The following is an 18,636-nucleotide window of genomic DNA, read 5'->3' on the forward strand; positions in this document are numbered from 1 at the left end:
TTTATATGTTCCTTATCGAAATTCCTAAAGAAAGTTTCGTATATTTTAGTCTTATATTCGAATTTTAATAAATAGTTATAAAACCGACCTTTAAGGTGCGATAAGGACGTGGGCAGCTCGCTTGTCTAGGCAGCTCGCTTATCATATACGTTATATAATAAAGCTATATTATATAATATTTAATAGTTATTTTAATACTATTGTCAATTATTTGATAATTCTATCCTATATATTAGGCTAATCATTTGTATGTCAAAGTAGAGATTTTGGTGAGGGCCCACCAAAAATGGAGGGGCCAAGAAGGGGGTGGGGCGACTTACCTGGTTACCCATGAGGCACCCCGCCAGAACAGCAGAGGAACGGTGCTAGGGTCCGATGCCGAGGCAGCGAGAGTCGCATAAGATGATGCATGGGGCGAAGCAAACGAGGGAATGCATCAAATAACTTGGATGTTCAAATCAATTGGATTGTACCTGCAATGGCTTGCTCCCTAGGCCTTCTTACTCAAGCCGCAAGCTAGCCTGTTGAAGAAAAACCAGGGGCCGTTCATGATACACCGACGGGGCACCAGCGGGGTAACAATGTAGTCGACAATGCGCGGCAGCAGCTCAACCTCTAGCCAGTATCTGTAGGAGCGCTTTAAATGTGATCGCCTCATGAAGCTGGCATCCGTTTCGAAAAGAAGAATACATCGGGGGTTTTCTGTGGTTCCTCTGAAGCATCAAGTCGGCAATCTCCAAAGCCACTTTTCGAAATCTTGCTCATTCAGACCTTGTGGTATTTTATTGATACCTTGTCGCCATTGCTCCGACGCACCGTGCAGGGCGTGGCTTGATGGATCCGCAGCGTACTTGTTTAACCGGTGCACTACCGCGCTGTCGCTTCCCTCCATGATGAGTCTCTCGGCAGAAGCGCGCTCAGTGAAAACTCTCGCTCTTGCTTCATCGCCGTTTGCAATCACGATCTGAATGCATCAGAATAGAGTCGCGGGACCCTTGCGTCGGCGATGCCCTCCTCCTCCATGAGAAGCTTCATCTCGTGCGCCATGCGAAAGCATGCCAGGGGAGTCGATGCAATGCGTATGCCATTTCCGATCTGGTTGTCAAGGTACGTGATCCTGTTGAAACGGCGATCGCTTTGCGTTCGTTGTGGTGCTGGAAGTGTACACAGTTCGCAGGCGCAGACGAACCCAAAAGACTTCTGCAAACGCTATTGCCTCGCAACGTAGTTTTCCGATGCACCAAGGTAGGATATCGTAATCTCTTCGCCATCGTCAATATCCCTAAGCATTGAGAGTTGGCCTCGATCGTCGTTCCAGGTATTTTGGGCGTTGTGTTTGCAGGAATGGTTGATCCGAGACGCCTCGAGAAAGTTATCGCCTTTAGATGCGTCCGAGCCTAGCAGTAGCGCGTTTGTTCTCGCGATTCCTAGCACCTCGCTGTGGCGGGTTCCGTGGGAATTAGACAGGGCAAAGAAGCTCTCGCGCTGCACCTGGCTCAGAAATCCCACGCTCCGAGCTGTGGCGGCCTCCTGTTTTACAAGTTCGACTCGTCTCTTGGAACTCAAAAAATTGGAGTCTCTGCAAGCAGGCGGGTGCCCATGGCGAACATACCCTTACCCTTCCCGGCGACAGCCAGGGCAGCAATTCCCGGGCGGGTCGATTGCGACAGAAGCCCAAGCTCCACTCCCCGTTGATCGCTGTGCAACGTCCTTTGACAAAGGATGACCAACATTAGCGTATCAGACTGCACATTGCTTTCATCGCAAGCCGTACCTAGACCGCGAGAAATCTGGATATTCAAGTTTGCTGGTGTGAGTTCGACTTCCGTGATAAAAGTGTCTGGTTCTGTCAGAATGATGCACAGATGCATCGCAGGTCTCGGCTTACCGGGAAGCATGTCTTTGATGACACTGCAAAAGTATATCATTGCTTCCGCACCGCTTGCGTGTAAGCAGATAGGTTTCATAAGCTCCGGATGGTCTTGCAAGCTCGCAAGGTCCGTTGGTAGAGGTGTCAATTTTGACTCATACAGTTGGTCATCATTCGAGCTAACTAGCATGATCGTGCTTGCCTCTCGCTCGATTGACGTGATAGCGAGTGGGTACGCAGCTTTACGGATACGGACCAAAAGCGCTTCGAGAAAGGCTGTCCTGTGCCGATTCCAGTCTGATCGCTGGCAGGCGCGACCGCAATAGAACGTGCATATGGCGGGTCCGTCATCGTAAGCCGGCGCCCCACAGCAACCCGCACACCGACGTGCTCCTGGGTTTCGGCAAGCGCTGCTTAAGCTGCCTTTGCCATCGGAATCAGCGTCTTCAGCCATCGTGTTCAGATTGCGAGCATTATTGTTGATCTGTCACGGTAAGGGGGAGATAAACATATGAAGTAACTGAGATGAGTGCTTCTGGCGAAAGCGGGGGAGACTACTGCCAGAGGTCTGACAAAATTGCATCACGTGGAAACGTGGCTAACCTTGGGACAGTTTGTGCTGACTGGGTAGTCGTGCTTCCAAGTTACCCCGCTCTCCTCTACTTACTATTGTGAAGCTTCAACGCCAACATGCATCTCTCAAATGCATCCCCTAAAGCCACATCCCAAACTATGATGCCCAGGACCATCACCGAAAGCACGCAAAACCTGCTCAGAGAGCGGGTCGAACCCTGCACCGTATTCGGATAGACCCATCTTCGGCTTCCTGACGATGAAGAGAGGGCATTGGCTTTTGTAGTTGACGTGCGTACGCGAAATCGTACCCAAACAAACGTGAATCTGCACAAATATTTGCACAAGCAAACTTGAGGTCTTGCAGACAAAATTAAGTTGAGGATTTTGCGTGACATCATTGCACCTGCGGCCGAGAACCTCTCCGCTTACGGCGCAAGCGACCTGGATTGTCTGATTGAGAGCATGAAAAGGGTTGAAAGGTTTCGCCGTTCGTCGGTGATTTCATTGTCGGGGCACCCGTGAGAATGCAAACGGTCGAAATCTCTATAGAAGGGCACTCGCCGCGCTCACCACCACCGAGCTAATCCGGCTTGTCCGTCGCAAAGAGGCTCTCATTCCCCATCTAGCACGATCACAGACCTTTCTCGATTCAAGATCATTACGCTGCGATACACGACAGGAACACAACGTACATATCCAACCCGTTCTTTCGATTTATTGAACTTGATGGAAAAGAGGATTAGATAGAATATGTATTCGATCGCAATGAACACTTTCATGCACCATTTGTATGCTAATGCACCTCACAAAGATTTGATCGTTCATCGGCAAGTTGGCGTCTCACTTGGATTTGAGGTCGTTTCGTTTCCCGAAGCGAGTCTGGCCGGCAGTAAAACGTGAGCTATGAACATTTGCCATTGCTTGTTTGCTCTACAATTGCAGCAGTACGTTTGTTCATTGTGAATCTCATTACCTCTGAGCAGTGACCGTCATCGCAGATGTATCGGCAATCCCTCGCATACATCCGTCGATTTGGCAATCCGCTCGCCAATCGCACCATGAATAGAGATGCGTTACCTCGTCTCGCGTGGAAGAAGGAGTTGACATCTGACTGACACAGAGTGTGAGGAAGCCGACGATGAGCATCACCGGTCAAGGTGCGTGTTTGAACGAGAAGCGCCGAGGCCCCGTGACGGCCAGTACCAAAGGGCGTACCAACCGTACGACCCGTCGACGAATCCGTACACTCTTTCAAGCCTCTCTGATGTCAGCATCAAGCAGTGCGATATCTCTGCCTCCCCAGTGATGCCAGTATTCGGTGACCATTGCTGAGCTACGCAGCCGCGCAGACCTTTCGGTGATATCTGTCCTTTCTGGGCTGCCCTCCCATGATACTCGAAACATAACTTTACGACCCTTGCGTCTGCCCTTGATTGCTAGGACAATCAAGTGCGAGTGAATTGCCAGAATGTGCCACTTGTCACGCTGATGTTCTCCCAAGCACGCACGATGCTCAACACTCGATGTATACGCCAACCATTCGTCAGGGGCGTTACTCTGGACTTCTCGCTCCGGCTGCCACGACTTCGCATGGTTTGGCCGAAGAACGCATAGCTCTATTCGTGACCGATCGCGTCGTGACACTCTGTGTCCTATCAATTGAACAACATCTATACGTTGGTGGTCGGCAGACGCGGTCGCGTGGTGCGTGGGAGTATCTGCATGTTCGAACTGGAAAGTATCGCCCGAGCTCTGGTTCCCAGAAGAGGGGGAAGAGGAACAGTCGGCTGTTTTTGTCTCCTTCGAGGCCGCGACTTTAGGGATCCGAACAAGCTCGGCTCGTTCTTGCGGGCTTGGGAAAGTTGAAAAGTCAGGTCACAACCGAACCAAGCAGCGTAGGAGCGACTTACGACGTGAGAATCTTCCATCTATTTCTGACCGCCTGACGCAGCAACCCGATGCTTTTTCGACTTCTTGTCGACAAGTGTTTGGGCGGTGGCGCGGGTCTCTGATGCAACCCCAGAAGGCGATGCATCATTGCTTTCTGGAAAACGATGAAGCTGTTACTCGGAAAGAACTCTGGACTTGCCCCGCCTGTTGACCCGTGCGTTAACCCAGTCTACTGCGGCTGCATGCTGTCTTGGCCGCGGAAAGTCCAACACAATCCTGCGCTGGCCAACGGGCTCCTTTGCGCATTCGGTATAGTTTATTACATGGACAGGCTTTGACATAACTTGGACAAAACTATGTTATATAACATATCTGCAACACAACACAAGCGGAACACATCAAATGCTCAAGGACTAACAATCAATGTAACGAGTGGCCTTCGGGCGTAGTAGTTTGCAGCTATTCGAGCGTCAAATGACGGTTCAAAAATTCTATAAATTCGAGAAATAAAAAATAAAAAATACAAAAAAAGCACCAGAACCTCACTAGCATGATTCCGCAGACAAACCAGAGCACAAGAAAAGAAGCACCATTCTCCATCTACCATTATCTCCCACGAAATCAACGCCAAGCCGCTCGCTGATGAGACGGAATCCCTTAATTAAGCACAATGATTACCTTTTGATTGATAGACCTCAGTGGTATTGCATCAAATCAACATCGCTTATCTAACAAGTTTATACCGCTCCGGCTAAGTTTTTCAGGGCTCAAATGATTGTCTACATGATCTCCAACTTCGTTGATATCCTTGCCTCCCAGAAGCCCATACAAGTCTCGTCCGTCTCCGCAAATGTCATCTTCAGTTTTACAGGCCGATGCCGCGGTTGCTCGTGGAGTTAGTAACAGGCCATCTTGAAGGTGTCTCCCAAAGTATTCGGCGTCCTATCGTCGGCGGCCGAATCTAGTCCTGCTGTCGATGGTTCGCTGCTGGCTGATCTGTGCATCCAGTCTCTCCGTGCTCATGGAACTTGATCGTCTCTTTGACAACATCTACGCTTGGCGATCAATCCTTGGGGTCGGACGCGCTCTTTCCTCCCAGGAAGTGTGACAGGTCTCCTCTGCGCGTTTCCGTATGTTGAAGCGTCTGACTTCGTTGTGCCGTCCACTGTGTGCAACGGAAGAGAAAATGCTCTACCGATTCTGTTGCTTGCCCGCAGGCGCATTGCGCCGGGGCAGTTACACCGATCTGGTGCAGGTACCAGTTCAGTCTTGCCATTCCGGTGCGCAATTGCGCTAGGATGCTGGCTTTTTTCCAGGACAATCCATCATATAGCTTGTGCGTGTGGTTTCCCGGTAGCGACATGTCGATCTTCTTCGAATATGTTCCTACGTTGTCGGGCAAAGCTCCTTACTTCTGTCGCACGCTTTGTAAAGCGATCCTGAGTGCTGTCGAGTAGGCTCTGGCCGGTCGTTTCTGTGGTATCTTGTTTACTTTGGTACTTTCTTTTGCTGCTGCTTTGGCCGCTTGCGCCAGGTCTAAGTCTATAACTGATGGAAGCCAAAAGAGAGCGCTTCTGTTGCCTCGTCTCTGCAGAGCTTGCATGATGGAGTAAAATTGTCGGACCTCTCGTTGACCTGACTGCTGCCGCGGGTTGAGCATCACTAACACTGCCGCTTTGTTGCGGGCGAACACGTGGATAGCCCGGTACTCGAGTCTCTCTGGGAGAGCCTTGACCGCTTCCGCCAGTGCCGCTAGCTCTGCTACATACGGGTTCTGCTCCGTTCTCTGACCGAACGTACGCGAGGCCGTCATGATGCCACCGCCCCCTCTGAAGGATGCGGGCAGCGTCGTCGCCGTTCCAAAGCCCACAACCTCGTTTCTCGCTGAGCTCTTTGTCGCTATCCTCACTGCCCATTCAGACCGGATTGCTTCGATGGCCTTGACCATGTCGTCGTCGACTACTGTATCAATACGACGTTCCCAAGGAGCGATCGAATACCCTTCGATAGTCTCCAGCTTGTCAAGAGGTTGGTCGCGGTAGGCCTCCGCCATCAACTGGAAGGGTGATGGAAATCGTCTAAAGGCTACCGCCCGCAGGCGTCGGAGCGGATGGGTCTTGGGAAGGCTTCGCATTCATACCCAGAATGTCGTTGATTTTCTGTCGTATCTCTCTTGCGCCGATTATATGCTTGCCTCCGCTTCGGCGACCGCTGTGGCCACTGAGTTGAAGGTTCCCACGACCGCTTGGGCGCCAATCCTCTGCACTCGGTTGATTGCTCTCATCTGCGCTGCGCGACATCTATATCTCCAGACATTCGACGCGTAGTCCATCGTTGGTGCCACGGCCGCGACGAAAAGCTGTCTGGCCGTCGCCGGAGACAGACCTTTGAGCCGCCTGAGTCCCAGCACGGCCTCCAGCCCTTTTGTCGTCGCGTCTGCGATGTGCTTTTCGAATCGTAGCTTCGTGTCCATCGTCACCCCTAGCACCTTGACGTGGTCCTTTGGTCGGACAGTAACCCATGCCGTGTAGTTATCGACGAAGGCCAGCGCGCCCCCGTTTTCGTCGATTTGGTGCTGTACGAGGTCGGCGTTGAAGAAGAGAAAGAGTACGGGCGACAGCGGCGAGCCCTGAGGCAGACCGGCTTGTGGTGACGGACGTTCTCGGCCTCGTGACCGTTGACCAATATGCTTGCTGTACGATGGGAACAGAAAGCGTCGACCCATCTCACAAGCTTCTCAGGCATACCCCGTGCCATAAGACTTTGAAGTAGCCTCTCTTTGTACACACCATTGTATGCTCCCTTGACATCGAAGCTGACCAGACTGACCACCTTTCTATTTCTCCACGCTTTGTAGATGTACTCCTGTAGCAGTACCAGCGCCTGCTCTGCCGACCTCTGCTTGCGAGCGCTAAAGTGGCTCGTAGGGAGGAGGCTAAATGTCTCGACAGCGTGCGAGATACGTTCTACCAGAACTGACTCTAGCACCTTCCCGAGCGTCGACAGAAGCGAGATCGGTCGCCAGGCCTTTGCTATGCCGTAGTCGCTTCTATTCGGCTTCTTCAGCGGGATGATCTTGGCGTGTCGCCATTGCCTCGGCAACAAGCCTTCACCCAGTGAGGTCTGGAAGAGTGTAAGCACCCTCTCCTTCACCACTGGCCATGTGTGCTTCCACACTGCCACCGGCAGACCGTCCTCTCCGGTTACTTTCCACGGCTTTGCCGCAAAGAGCTGTCTCTCTACTTCTCCCAGTGTGAGGTCAGGGAAGGGTACCGGCGATCTCTGTGGCCGCTCGCCCTCCTCCTCGACCGTGCTGGGAAGAGGAGGAAAGAAGCTGGAAAGCAGCTCTTCGGCCTGCTCTGCGGCGTCTTCTGTTTGGGAACCATCCGCCCTTTTAAGTTGAGGTATCTTGTCGAACGATACCCCTGTACTCGCGTTGAGGTGCTTCGCGGCCTTCCAGACGTTTGTGTCGTTGGCCAGAAAGTCCTCCCAATGGCTCTTCTTCTGTTGTCGGATGGCGTCGTGATATTGCTTGGCGGCCGAGAGGGCGCGTTTTTCCAGCTCGGCTTGGGTGTTACCTGCCCTTCTCTCCGCCATCGCCCGGTTCCTCCAGTAAGTGTGGATCTGCCGTAGCTGCGTGAGGTCGGCCGTCCACCATCTCTTCGCGTACGGAGATGGCTTGATCGTCGGTGTCAGTGCCTCTACTGCCTCGCACACCACAGACATCAGTCGATTTGTCTGCTGCTGCACTGTCCCTCCCGTTGGCGTTCGCTCTAGGTTTGCTTCCACTCTCTCATTGATTTGCTTCCATGGAGCGTTCTTGAGGAGGAGCCGTGGTCAGCTTTCCATCTCAGGCGCGGCAATGTCGAAGATCGTCTCGATCGCCCGGTGGTCCGATCCGTGGTCTGTCTCGCCCAGGGCGCATCGTACCACCGTTCTTGCTAGCTCTTCGGACGCGAGGGATAGGTCGATCGTTGTCGCCGTATCGTTCTTCTCCCACGTCTTCATGCCACACGGAAGGAGGCTGCGGAGCGAGTACTCGCTTATTAGATCGATGATCGGGTCTGCCTCGCCTTGCCGGCCCTCCGACACATCGTCGCCTCCCCACAGGTAGTCGTGGCAGTTGAAGTCTCCTGCCAGAACCACGTCCACCCTTTCACCTATTCCTCCTCGGACATTCGTGATAGCTTGCCTCAGCAGGTCGCACGCCTGCCGCAGCATCTCCGGCTTCTGCACCGGCACGTACACCGACGCCGCCAGCAGCCTTCGATCCGTGAGCCGGACGACGGCAGCCGTGATGTCTGGCGATGCTATCGGCACCTGTTCTGCCTCCGCTTCGTTGTTCACCCGTAGCAGACTCCTGATTCCCCATCTTCCTTCGTCCCTCCACTCCGTTGGTACTATCCTCGTCCACCTGCTGTGTCCCATCGGAACAGTAATGGCCTTGCCTTCTATCCTCCGCGCCCATGGCTCCTGCACCGCTAAGGCCGTGAAGTCGCGCAACGTCTCGTCATTCATCAAACTCTCGTGGACCTCAGCCTGTTTCCTCACGTTCAGCTGAAGGATCTGGACCTTCCTACTCATGGGAGCGCGGATACAGCTTCGGACAGTTCTTGCTGAACGACTCGTGCGGTCCGCCACAAGGCACGCATGTCACGATCGTCTCACGGCATTCAGAATGGTGGTGGCCTACCTTGGCACATCGTCCATACACCTGGGGGTTTGCGCACTGATACGCCTTGTGCCTGGTGATCTGCTGGCAGTTGTAGCAATGTTGAGGACGTGGCCGCCGCTCAAACGTCATCGGCATGCCGGGCTCTCCTCCAACGTGGAAGAAGCCCTCGGAGATGAGTCTACGCACATCACCGGCCTTGGTCACGATCACGGCCATGGACCCATACGCCTTGGGCATGTCTTTCTTGCTAAGCCAAGATATCTTGGCAACGGTAGTCTCGTTTTCTCGGCTAAGTGCCTCCGCCGCTTCAGCCCGGACATTGCCCTTCTCATCCAGTACCTCAGTTCGCTTCACATTATCTACCTTCACGGGGTAGAGCTCGTTTCGTAGCATGCGTGTTCCAGAGCCGAAGCTCTTTTCCACAATCTGCTTGACAAGCTTGTGCTCAGCATCGTCGCGACAAATGACCCGGATCCTATCCGCGTTTCTTGGGTCTATCGTGATGGCCCGACAGCGCCAGCTACCCTGTCCGACCATTGCTCGCATCTCCTTTTCCACCGCAGCCCGAACTCGACCTGCGTTGGGCTTGTCGCTGCCTTCTTCAACTCTTGATGTGTCGATCGTACAGAATAGAGGGTCGCTGCGGCTCGCCAGAGTTGCGTTGCCCGGCGTAGCTACCCGCGGGTCACGACCTTGCCCGCCTAAGCCGCTTCGCGCGACGTCCGCGTAGGACGCGCTTGGGCTGTTCCGCGTCGCAGCCACTGCCGCGATTGCTTCGAGGCTTTCGTTCGTCTAAGCGCTTCCGTCCTCCACGCGTTCTTTCATCGCTTGTAGCTCTCCTTTGACGGCTTGTAGCTCGCTCTTAACTGTTTGCAGCTCTGTGGTGACCACGCGAAGCTCTGCCTCCAAGTTCTGGTTCAAGGTTTCTGACTTCTTCCACGCATCGAACATGATCTTGATCGCTACGTGTAGCTCTTCGATCTGCTTGCCCATCGCCAGGAGCAGTCCTTTGTCGTCATCCTCTATGGGTTCGCGCGTTCCTTGGCCAGTATTGCGGCTCGCGTGGTCGTCGTCCGCCGGCCACTGCCAGCAGTCTCGGTCGCTCGCTCGATCGCATCTTCGGTAATCTCTTGGTGCGTCTGGTTCAGTCGAGATTTCGCGGACCCTTCGTGGTAGCAGGTTCTCATCGTTCGCTGCTACCACCTCCCTCGCTACGGTGATGGACGTCGAATCTGGCTCGAGGTCCATCGCGTCGGAACGTGCCTAGAGTTGCCACGCGGTGGGTCGTGCCAGTGCCACGTGAAGCGCGTTTCAGAACGCTTCAACGGCGCTCAGCTGACGGCCTCGAAGAATCCTCCGTGCAACAAAGTAATAAATCCTGGATCTTCCTACGACGTCCCCAGTGCGTTACGTCAGCGCGTGTACTCCGTACCAGCGGCTACATTTGTGGCGGGTGGTGCACGGATTCATGAAGCATTAGGGCTGTTCCTCCAATCAAATGTGGCGTAGCATCGCTGTAGCAACCAAGACAGCGCTGCCTGAGTTGATGAAGTACGCAAACCCAACTGAGGTTCAGGGCGGGCAGCTTTTAGAGGGCGCTGCATCATCAACCACCCCATCACGGCCACAGCATCCTTGCGTTGACACCCGCTTACGGAAAACACACCGGTAGACGTGCATTTCAATGTGCACTCTTCACGACAATATCCAGGCTTGGGTTCTGGATCTACCCAGAGATCACGAAATAATCTCCGACGAGTCTCCGACAACTACAGCCCGCAAGCGAAAGCGACGCAACAGTTATGCCCTCACCCCTCTGGGCTCCGACGACGAACAAGTGCATGCAACGATCATGACCGACCGAAGCGGAGGAGGGCCTCTCACGCCGCAAAAGCGCCAGCGTCTCATACCCGCTGGTAGTTACCAATTCAATCCCGACGACAACACCGAAACCCTTCGTGCCGTGCGACCAGGCGATTCGGTCTCGTGCGATGGTAGCAGTGTGTCTCTAAGCGCGGGCAGCGGTGCATGCTCCATGGCCTCATCATCGCGGCCTAGCCGCTTCAAGTCGCCGACGAAATAATTCAGCATAGCTGAAATTAGCAAAAACCCGATCAAGGTCTATGCGCTAGATTCAATTAGAACACTCGAGAACATTGACACCAGGCCTGGCGCGCGGAGCCTGCGAGAATCGCTCAGCATTATCTCCAGGATTGCAAAAAAGTAGAGGGGTCATCCCTAATAGGAATGTGGTATGAAGTTGATGTCCTTCGTCCCTCCCGTCCTCCGGCGTTACTGCAGCGGTTGTCCTGACAGATCTATTGCATAGGAGTCAATTCGAATGTCCAATCCCGAGATCGATCTCGATGACGATACCGTTTACGATGCGAGCGATATATACATCAAACGATATGGACCTATACCTTCGTTCGCGGAGGTGAGTGCTATTGTCCAAACTTCCCAGTACGGGACTGCGGAAAAGTTCGATGAGGCGAGCTGGGATCGTGAAGTGCACTTCCGTGTACTGGCCTTGTCTTTGCGGCGTCCTCTCGCCCCTGCTAGAGATGGCCTGATCAATTTTGCGCCTTCGTAAGTGTTACTTGTTGTGTCTCCACCTCGAAATGAGAGGACGACTGGCTGATATTTTCTTCCCATTCACAACAGAACAACAGCTGCAATCCACCACAAGCTCATCGAAGGCACGCCGCCTCGCATGGTCGACTTTTGCGTCTTTATTGACCCCGAGTCAACGGATGTAGAACACAAGCCCTGTCGTCACGGACGCCATTGATCGCATGCGACACATGTCAGGCTACTCGTCCATCAACCACACGTCCCACTTTCTCTTTCGCAACAAAACCATCTCAGTAAGCATTGAGTCTAAGCAGCGCGGTTCCAGCCAGGATGACGCGCATCTACAAATCGGGACGTGGCATACTGCGCAATGGACTTATCTGGAACGCCTTGCACAAATTCAAGGGGCCACATTACAAGGCTTGGCCTTCCTTCATGGTCTCATTGTTCAAGGCGAGGACTGGCATTCGTAGCCTCCACAAGAGAGGGACTTAGTACAGTAAGACACCCACTAGTGCTTTCGGCCTCTCCTCTACGTGCTACTTCTAGTTCTGAGTGCTGATTCGACATGCAGCTGTTATGGATCAAGAAGAACACAGGCTCAATAACAAACCTTGAATAAGTTTACTAGGTCGTCCCGATGATTCAATACATTGCCTGGTGGACAGACACAGTATGTTGGCCCTGGCTTTCATCGGCCATCCTCGGAGCTCCATCAAGTGCGCCGTGAGTCAGGTTTGTTGTTGCTTCGACAATATCTCATCCCTGAGATTACCGTACACTTAATCCAGGTCCACCACCCACGATGCGCCCGTCGTGTCAAGAAACTGAGAACTTGGAATGCGTCTTGCGCATGCATGATTTTCTCCATCTCTGACGAAAAGTTGCCCCTTCACACTTCACTTGCTTGGTGGCCGCTCGAAAAATTCCACCGTCATGTCTGGCTCGACCAAGAGCACCGAGCGCTGTGGGATCAGACACGGATCTCTTCCTCAGGTACGTTGTCGATTGGGCGGGCTCTTGGAAATGACGTTGCGTCTTGCTTGTAATAGATAGATTAGACACCTCGAGCCTGTTGTAGCTGATAAGAATGACTCGTTTCTTCACAGCGCGTCGCTGAAAGGTTTAGAGGTCGCACCATGGTCGGTGCTCTCAAGGTGGTGTTATTTAGATCCGGTAGAGTTGCCGTGAAGCTTGTATTTCATAACGGATGTGATTCCCATCAGGGTCCGAGGCCTGACGTGGAGGCTCTATACAGGATCACTGACGAGCGTTCCGGTCACGAGAATGGTAACCTCCCCAGAGTCAGTCTTACGAGACCAGGTATGGATGTTGATAGAAATGGTGTCGAGGTGGTGGAGAACAGATTGCGAGAGGTTTCGTTAGTCTCGTTATACTTGCAAATCCTCACAGTCAACACTCAATCGTATAATGTAAACATCGAACTATTGAAATCAGCGTCATTCTTGTCAGGCTAGGGAAACACACCACTTAACGAACCAGGTTTTGGCGCCCACTCGCCTCAAATCATCGGTTGGCAGCACTTTTAGAAATTGGATAGGAACTATAGGCACTTGAAACAACAATTGGCACTCCATCAGTCAATTAGCCTGTATGGTGCAATTTATCGCCGTGGGTTGCGATCAAACCGTCGCCATTTGTTCACCAACTTCGTCAATCACTCGGCTTTCCATAGGCCGATTGCAGACTCACGATGCAGATTACGCGCACGACCCCACTTGTCTGTATCTTACATGTTCGTTCGGTGCGCATCATACGGAGTATGTTCATGGAACAATCTGGTTCGGAACCGGGCTCCAGTAGGTCCAAGTTCGATGATCAGCCACTGCATATCGCTGAACCCACTGCTTCAAATATCCCAGCACTGGCTTATCGGCAAGGTCCGCCATTCGTTGCCTAGCACAACACTGAAGTTGCCTGAGGTAAAGCATGTAAATCAAACAAGCCACCCAGGTTGGACGTGACACGATAATTTCTCAGAGTGACCACCTGACTACCACTACTCTATCTTCACACGATCTTGCGCATTCACCGCCAGCGATACTTCTTCGCCTCTATCTCGATGGCGATAAACGAAAATTGTATCCATGCCATTCTCAGTGCACTGCTGCTCGCATCCGGCTCAGGCTCACAACCGCAGCCACGTCATTGAAGCCTGGATCCAGGAGGTGTTTGACGCCGATCTCTCGTCGCACCGTCCGCACCAGCCAAGGCCTGCCCACTACACAACTAAGCAAGCATTCTTCTGTAAGAAAAGACGAGTTACCGAAAACGAGGAAGAGAATAACGTCTACAGCTCAGACAATTTATCGAGCAAAAGAAGTGCTGCGTACACAGAACCCCTTGCACTCTAAGACGCCAGAACCAATACAGAAGGGGCACCTCGCATCCTCCGCGCCATCGCGAATTCGAAAGCAACGACGACAATGTCAAGGCAAGCGGTCAATATAATAATGAGAGATGATGTGGATGTGAATGTAGACGTCGAGTCCGAGGATGAGTTGGACAAGGCCGACTATGCCTCTTTCACGCCGCGAGGGGCCCGAATCAACATCGTCGCACGCAACTGCAGCCCAAATATGACTAACCCCCACCTCGTTTCTTCTCGCTTTATTACGCCACAGTCGACCAACATGGCATCCAAGAAGCCTCTCGCATCAACACGCAACATCCTTCTCCTCTGTTCCCCTTACCACCAAAGTCCGCGTTCACGTCCGCATCCGGAGCAGCAGCGGCAGCGTTCGTATCGGTGTCGAGCAGTTGCCGCTCGAGAAACCCGACAAATGGCGTCAGAGGCATGGCCGATTTGCTTCTTGCCGAGAAGCGCGTTCGGATCGTGCCCAGGCTGCCCGATCGCGATGTCATTCGGGACGTTGCCAGCCTTTGTGACCGCCTCGTCGACATCAGCGATGGCTGTGGCGTTGTTCCCGCGTCTATTGCCTACGAGGTGCGTCATCGCGTTCAGCAACTGCATCGCCTCTGATGACCTTGGCTTTCATACTTAGCCCAACAAACAAGGCAACTGTCTCCTCCGCGTCTCACCTTAGCCACGCACTGTCTTCTGATCAATGTTCCGACCTCAGCCCAGAGCCAGCATGTATCTCCGGAATGCGGGCCAGTAACTATCCTCTATCCAACACTTGAAGTACTGCAGAGCGGCCAGTATCTGGAATGTACCGATCAGCGTTTCGGTGGTTCCTACCTCCATCTTGGTGTAAAGCCACGCTTGGCCTGAATCATGACGCGTAGTGGCGACAAAGTACCATGAATGGCCCTGGGCGATGAAGGCTGGTAGGAAGTCAATATCTGTAGGGGGTTGCTGTTTCTCAAGCAATAGGCTTCGCCACTGAGCCGCGTGCCAAGTGCCAATCTGCGAGAGTGCCTGTTCTAAACCCTCACCATCGCGCTTGGTCTCAACAGAGAGGGCAATAGGGTCGCTGCTCAGATTGCCCCAGTCAGTATGGTTGATTGAAGCCGCCGGTCTGGTGGTGCAAAGTCGGTCAATACGAGTTCTCTCTTCCGTAGTTGGAACGACGTGAATGCAATAGTCCACCATCTTGGACGGGACAGTCTTGGGCCTGAAGCGAGGAATAATGGAGGCAGCATTGCTGTTCATCAAAACAACGGATCAGCTACGAAGTTTAGGCGCAGTGGAGGCAAGAGCATACCAGTATCGAAAGTCCACCGCAGAGTGACCTGAATCGGGGCGGAAGACCCAGTCAAGAAGAGGCCGATGTACATCCTGGTTCCAAGAACTCTCAAGCTCTCTGGAGACAGCGCATTGTATGGCCCGCTCCATGGTTTTCCTGACGAATGTCACCGTCGGAAACTGCCACCGTCGGACGACGGACTCGGGATTGTAGAAGGAAAAGTCGCGAACACGGTAGCTTGCGAGCTTAGATGTATTTCGTCAGTAGTCTTGTCAACATGTAAGCGACACATAGGTGAATGGCCTAACCTCATCTTTTAAGTATTTCGGTACAATACCAACTCTTTCCTGGATGTCGGTAAGGTGAAGGACAACTTGAGTCAACGAAGCGGGCATTGTCGCCGCATCAGCAGAGAAGCTCTTGATCGAGTATCCTGTGATGTCAAGCGAAGCGTAGCGCATTTGCTTAGTTGGCGAGGAAGTCCGCGAGGGTAGAGACGGCGCGCGAGAAACGACGGAGGGTGCAACTGTGTTTGGGGCCGAAGTGCTGTCTTGGCTTATGTGCGCCTGAAATATAAGAGGCTCAGATTGGAAATGCATGTGGTCATCTGCACGAGGCATCGTTTCGCCGTCGCGAGTGATGTGTTGTCCGCCACGATTAGCGTTTGTGGTGTTGGGGCTGTCACCTTCATTATCGCCATCTTCTTCGAGAGCGCGCTTCTCCCCGGAGGTTTGCGAAGCCGGCGTTGGCTCCATACGGGACACGGCGGTGGCGGGCGGTGTTGGGATCAAGCCGTATATCGAAGATTCGATGTCATGGTCATGTGCAGAGTCTAGCAGTCGAGGCCTTTTCCGTCGGGGCTCAACGTGTTCGGATCGCGAAGGCAAGGTTGACGGGCGCTTCGCGAATGCCTCCAGTACGATTGCGTCAGCAACGGCGTGGTCGTCGGTATTGGGGTCCGGCGGCAAGATGCGAGATAGCCACAAGACAATAGATTGTTGAGTCTCTGGTGGTGTTGCAGTCATGCCTATGACGGGACCGGGGCTTGTTGTCGGTTTCAATCTCCGAACTTGGTGCGATCCAGTTGTATGTTATGGTGTACGCTTTCCTTGTGGACATCAGTGGATTGCTGGTCACCCAATACCCAGCGGCCGTACCTTACGTAATAGTAAACTTGGCTAGCCAAGTCAAGGTAAGATAACAACGTAGTGCAGCCACCGTGCTCCGGGACATGCCGCTCACTGCTGCCTCATTACTTACGACAGTCGATCAGCCCATATCGCGTGCGCATCGAAGATCACGGGAATTTCCCTCTAGGTGTGACGCGCTTCAAAGTAGAAATGCACTGCCAATTGAGCGAGTCGCTTTGATGCTGTCACTTTGTGATTCCCTCAATCACGAGGGTCAGGGCTCCGAGACAACTCGCGCAATCACTCCGTACGCATACTATGTGATACTAGGAGTTTCTTGCATGCGCAATGCTTAGGGTTGGATTGCTTCCGGCCAAGCATTCATGGAGAGATTGTGTGACGAGGCACTGCGGATCAGCCTGACGACCCAGTATCCCATGTACGACATCGGGTCTGTCATGAGATACGGCCCATGCCAGAGGCTATGGGGTCTTCTATCGCTCTACGATTGAGGATGGAATTTGCGACACAATGCAGATGTCGCGATGTACGAGAAAGCAAACTAACAGATGGTGTATCGTCTACAAAACCGATGACTTGGATCGAAAGCTCATTCAGAAGGCTTTCGAGAGAACATACCACAAGAATTGTGAGCGCCGACGGAACTTGGACTAGAGATATAAAAAGTCACCATCCGAGCTAGATCTATTGCTCTACGTAAGCCATCTTGACATAAGAACCTTCGAATGCTACGAGATAGATGTTGAGGCTTGTGGAATTATGTTGAAGGGTCACGGGCAGGTCGTATCAAGTCCGAGTCTTTCGAAATCGATGACGCAACCTGATCACCAGGTCGACGAGGACTAATCCTTGATATACACAGCCAGAATACAAATTTGGGATTGTTGTTGGCCGATATAACTGAAGCCTGAGAAGTTGTTAGTGATCTGACGCAGGAGGGGACTCAGCATTAACATCATCAACATCAGGTGAGTATGAGCATATAAGATGACGGTTCTTTCAGAGTTGGCAAAACTTGACTCAAGAATTTGCTTGTTAGCGGAACCCGATTCGCAGGGCTGTGGAAGACGCATATGATCAAAGATACCTTTGGGTTATTACCTAACTATCACGTGGGAAGCAAGAGACCATTAATGTCAATCAACCCTCGAACACCCCTCTTGGCCAACGACAACGAGTACATAAGCCGAGCCTTCTTCTCATGTAAGTATCAATGGACCCAACTGGAAAGGAGCTTTATGATATGCTTGCATTATTCCCGCTCGTGGCTATCACCAAAGTTATCACCATAGCCTGCGCTGTATTTTTCAGACAACGGAAGCCTTCGAAAAGTTCTAGAAAATTTAAAGTTTGTGGGAGTCCAGTTAGGTATACAAAGGAAAGCCGACGGGTCCGCTTTGCGGAAAGTGCCGAGAAAGCTGTTGCTTCGTCGATACGTCTAAGTGACGAAGAAATTCCTCTCGATGTGGAACCAGTGAGAAGATTCGCCCAGCATAGTAGACCGGTAGTCAGAACGCGAAGTGGTCGTCCCGTGAGACTTCCGAAGCGATATCGGGACCATGAACTTAATCAAAAGTCTATTTTGGATTGAAGAATTGTTCTAGAACGATGCAAACCTACGTCTAGCTAATCATAAACTGAGTTCTTGCTTGTTATAACACTAATGGTGGACGGACTATTGGGCATGTGTATACAGATCCCGGTAACAAGTGGGTGATCAATGAAGTGATTATATTCTTTGATGTCCTTCTATTAAGAAGCGAGATTCTACGTGGAAGACATGCATATTAGTTGAAAATTGTTTGATTCTTCTAAGTGATAGGCTTATACGGGGTGGTACGTATGAAGTCTACGAGACGGGCAGTCGTCCCGGAGTATGCGGTCTTGTGCGGTGATATACTCAGTAGTACTATGAGCGGCGTTGGGGGATCTTCCTTTCCTAGAATACTTCCGCATTCAAATAATTAGACAGATACGTGGAGACTATACGTAGAGCAAGAAGCTCAAACTAAGCTCAGCATATTGCTGCGTTCTATAATGTGCATAGGAGAGGACGATCTAAGGACAAGGTAGATTGGTATACATAATTAGTGGACTCATCCTGGCCCCATGTGAGAAGACCTTCCCATGTCCGCACAACCAGCCCATTAGACTCATCGTTCCCATGAAGAAAGTTTTCCGCGTCTCCCGGGTCTAGACATACAGTCTTGCTATCTAGATTCCCTTTCG

General features: G+C 52.3%; 9 protein-coding genes across 9 annotated transcripts; 3 read left to right on the plus strand and 6 right to left on the minus strand.

The window, feature by feature from the left end:
* Nucleotides 1-1,031: 1,031 nt before the first annotated feature.
* CABS01_16619 (uncharacterized protein) lies at nucleotides 1,032-1,370 on the minus strand (the record flags this gene model as incomplete). The annotated part of the gene is made up of 1 exon (XM_060549949.1): nucleotides 1,032-1,370. A coding segment is annotated over one exon (339 nt), but the record flags the coding sequence as incomplete, so codon positions are not given.
* Nucleotides 1,371-3,697: 2,327 nt separating this feature from the next.
* On the minus strand, nucleotides 3,698-4,481 carry CABS01_16620 (uncharacterized protein; the record flags this gene model as incomplete). Its single annotated transcript, XM_060549950.1, has 2 exons — nucleotides 3,698-4,298; nucleotides 4,357-4,481. 2 exons carry the CDS (start codon nucleotides 4,479-4,481, stop codon nucleotides 3,698-3,700), a joined length of 726 nt encoding a protein of 241 aa, XP_060404917.1.
* A 1,263-nt stretch (nucleotides 4,482-5,744) lies between these two features.
* CABS01_16621 (uncharacterized protein) lies at nucleotides 5,745-6,470 on the minus strand (the record flags this gene model as incomplete). The annotated part of the gene is made up of 1 exon (XM_060549951.1): nucleotides 5,745-6,470. The coding sequence occupies one exon, from the start codon at nucleotides 6,468-6,470 to the stop codon at nucleotides 5,745-5,747; it is 726 nt and encodes a 241-aa protein (XP_060404918.1).
* A 2,442-nt stretch (nucleotides 6,471-8,912) lies between these two features.
* CABS01_16622 (uncharacterized protein) lies at nucleotides 8,913-9,557 on the minus strand (the record flags this gene model as incomplete). Its single annotated transcript, XM_060549952.1, has 1 exon — nucleotides 8,913-9,557. The coding sequence occupies one exon, from the start codon at nucleotides 9,555-9,557 to the stop codon at nucleotides 8,913-8,915; it is 645 nt and encodes a 214-aa protein (XP_060404919.1).
* Nucleotides 9,558-9,803: 246 nt separating this feature from the next.
* CABS01_16623 (uncharacterized protein) lies at nucleotides 9,804-10,259 on the minus strand (the record flags this gene model as incomplete). Its single annotated transcript, XM_060549953.1, has 1 exon — nucleotides 9,804-10,259. The coding sequence occupies one exon, from the start codon at nucleotides 10,257-10,259 to the stop codon at nucleotides 9,804-9,806; it is 456 nt and encodes a 151-aa protein (XP_060404920.1).
* A 436-nt stretch (nucleotides 10,260-10,695) lies between these two features.
* CABS01_16624 (uncharacterized protein) lies at nucleotides 10,696-11,094 on the plus strand (the record flags this gene model as incomplete). The annotated part of the gene is made up of 1 exon (XM_060549954.1): nucleotides 10,696-11,094. One exon carries the CDS (start codon nucleotides 10,696-10,698, stop codon nucleotides 11,092-11,094), a length of 399 nt encoding a protein of 132 aa, XP_060404921.1.
* A 258-nt stretch (nucleotides 11,095-11,352) lies between these two features.
* CABS01_16625 (uncharacterized protein) lies at nucleotides 11,353-12,058 on the plus strand (the record flags this gene model as incomplete). The annotated part of the gene is made up of 3 exons (XM_060549955.1): nucleotides 11,353-11,600; nucleotides 11,676-11,727; nucleotides 11,771-12,058. 3 exons carry the CDS (start codon nucleotides 11,353-11,355, stop codon nucleotides 12,056-12,058), a joined length of 588 nt encoding a protein of 195 aa, XP_060404922.1.
* Nucleotides 12,059-14,032: 1,974 nt separating this feature from the next.
* Nucleotides 14,033-14,653, plus strand: CABS01_16626 (uncharacterized protein; the record flags this gene model as incomplete). The annotated part of the gene is made up of 3 exons (XM_060549956.1): nucleotides 14,033-14,203; nucleotides 14,308-14,553; nucleotides 14,612-14,653. 3 exons carry the CDS (start codon nucleotides 14,033-14,035, stop codon nucleotides 14,651-14,653), a joined length of 459 nt encoding a protein of 152 aa, XP_060404923.1.
* Nucleotides 14,654-14,685: 32 nt separating this feature from the next.
* On the minus strand, nucleotides 14,686-16,281 carry CABS01_16627 (uncharacterized protein; the record flags this gene model as incomplete). The annotated part of the gene is made up of 3 exons (XM_060549957.1): nucleotides 14,686-15,214; nucleotides 15,275-15,501; nucleotides 15,565-16,281. 3 exons carry the CDS (start codon nucleotides 16,279-16,281, stop codon nucleotides 14,686-14,688), a joined length of 1,473 nt encoding a protein of 490 aa, XP_060404924.1.
* Nucleotides 16,282-18,636: the final 2,355 nt, after the last annotated feature.

Source organism: Colletotrichum abscissum, assembly GCF_030869225.1.
Source record: "Colletotrichum abscissum strain IMI 504890 chromosome Unknown Scaffold_118.1, whole genome shotgun sequence".
Lineage (NCBI taxonomy): Eukaryota > Fungi > Ascomycota > Sordariomycetes > Glomerellales > Glomerellaceae > Colletotrichum > Colletotrichum abscissum.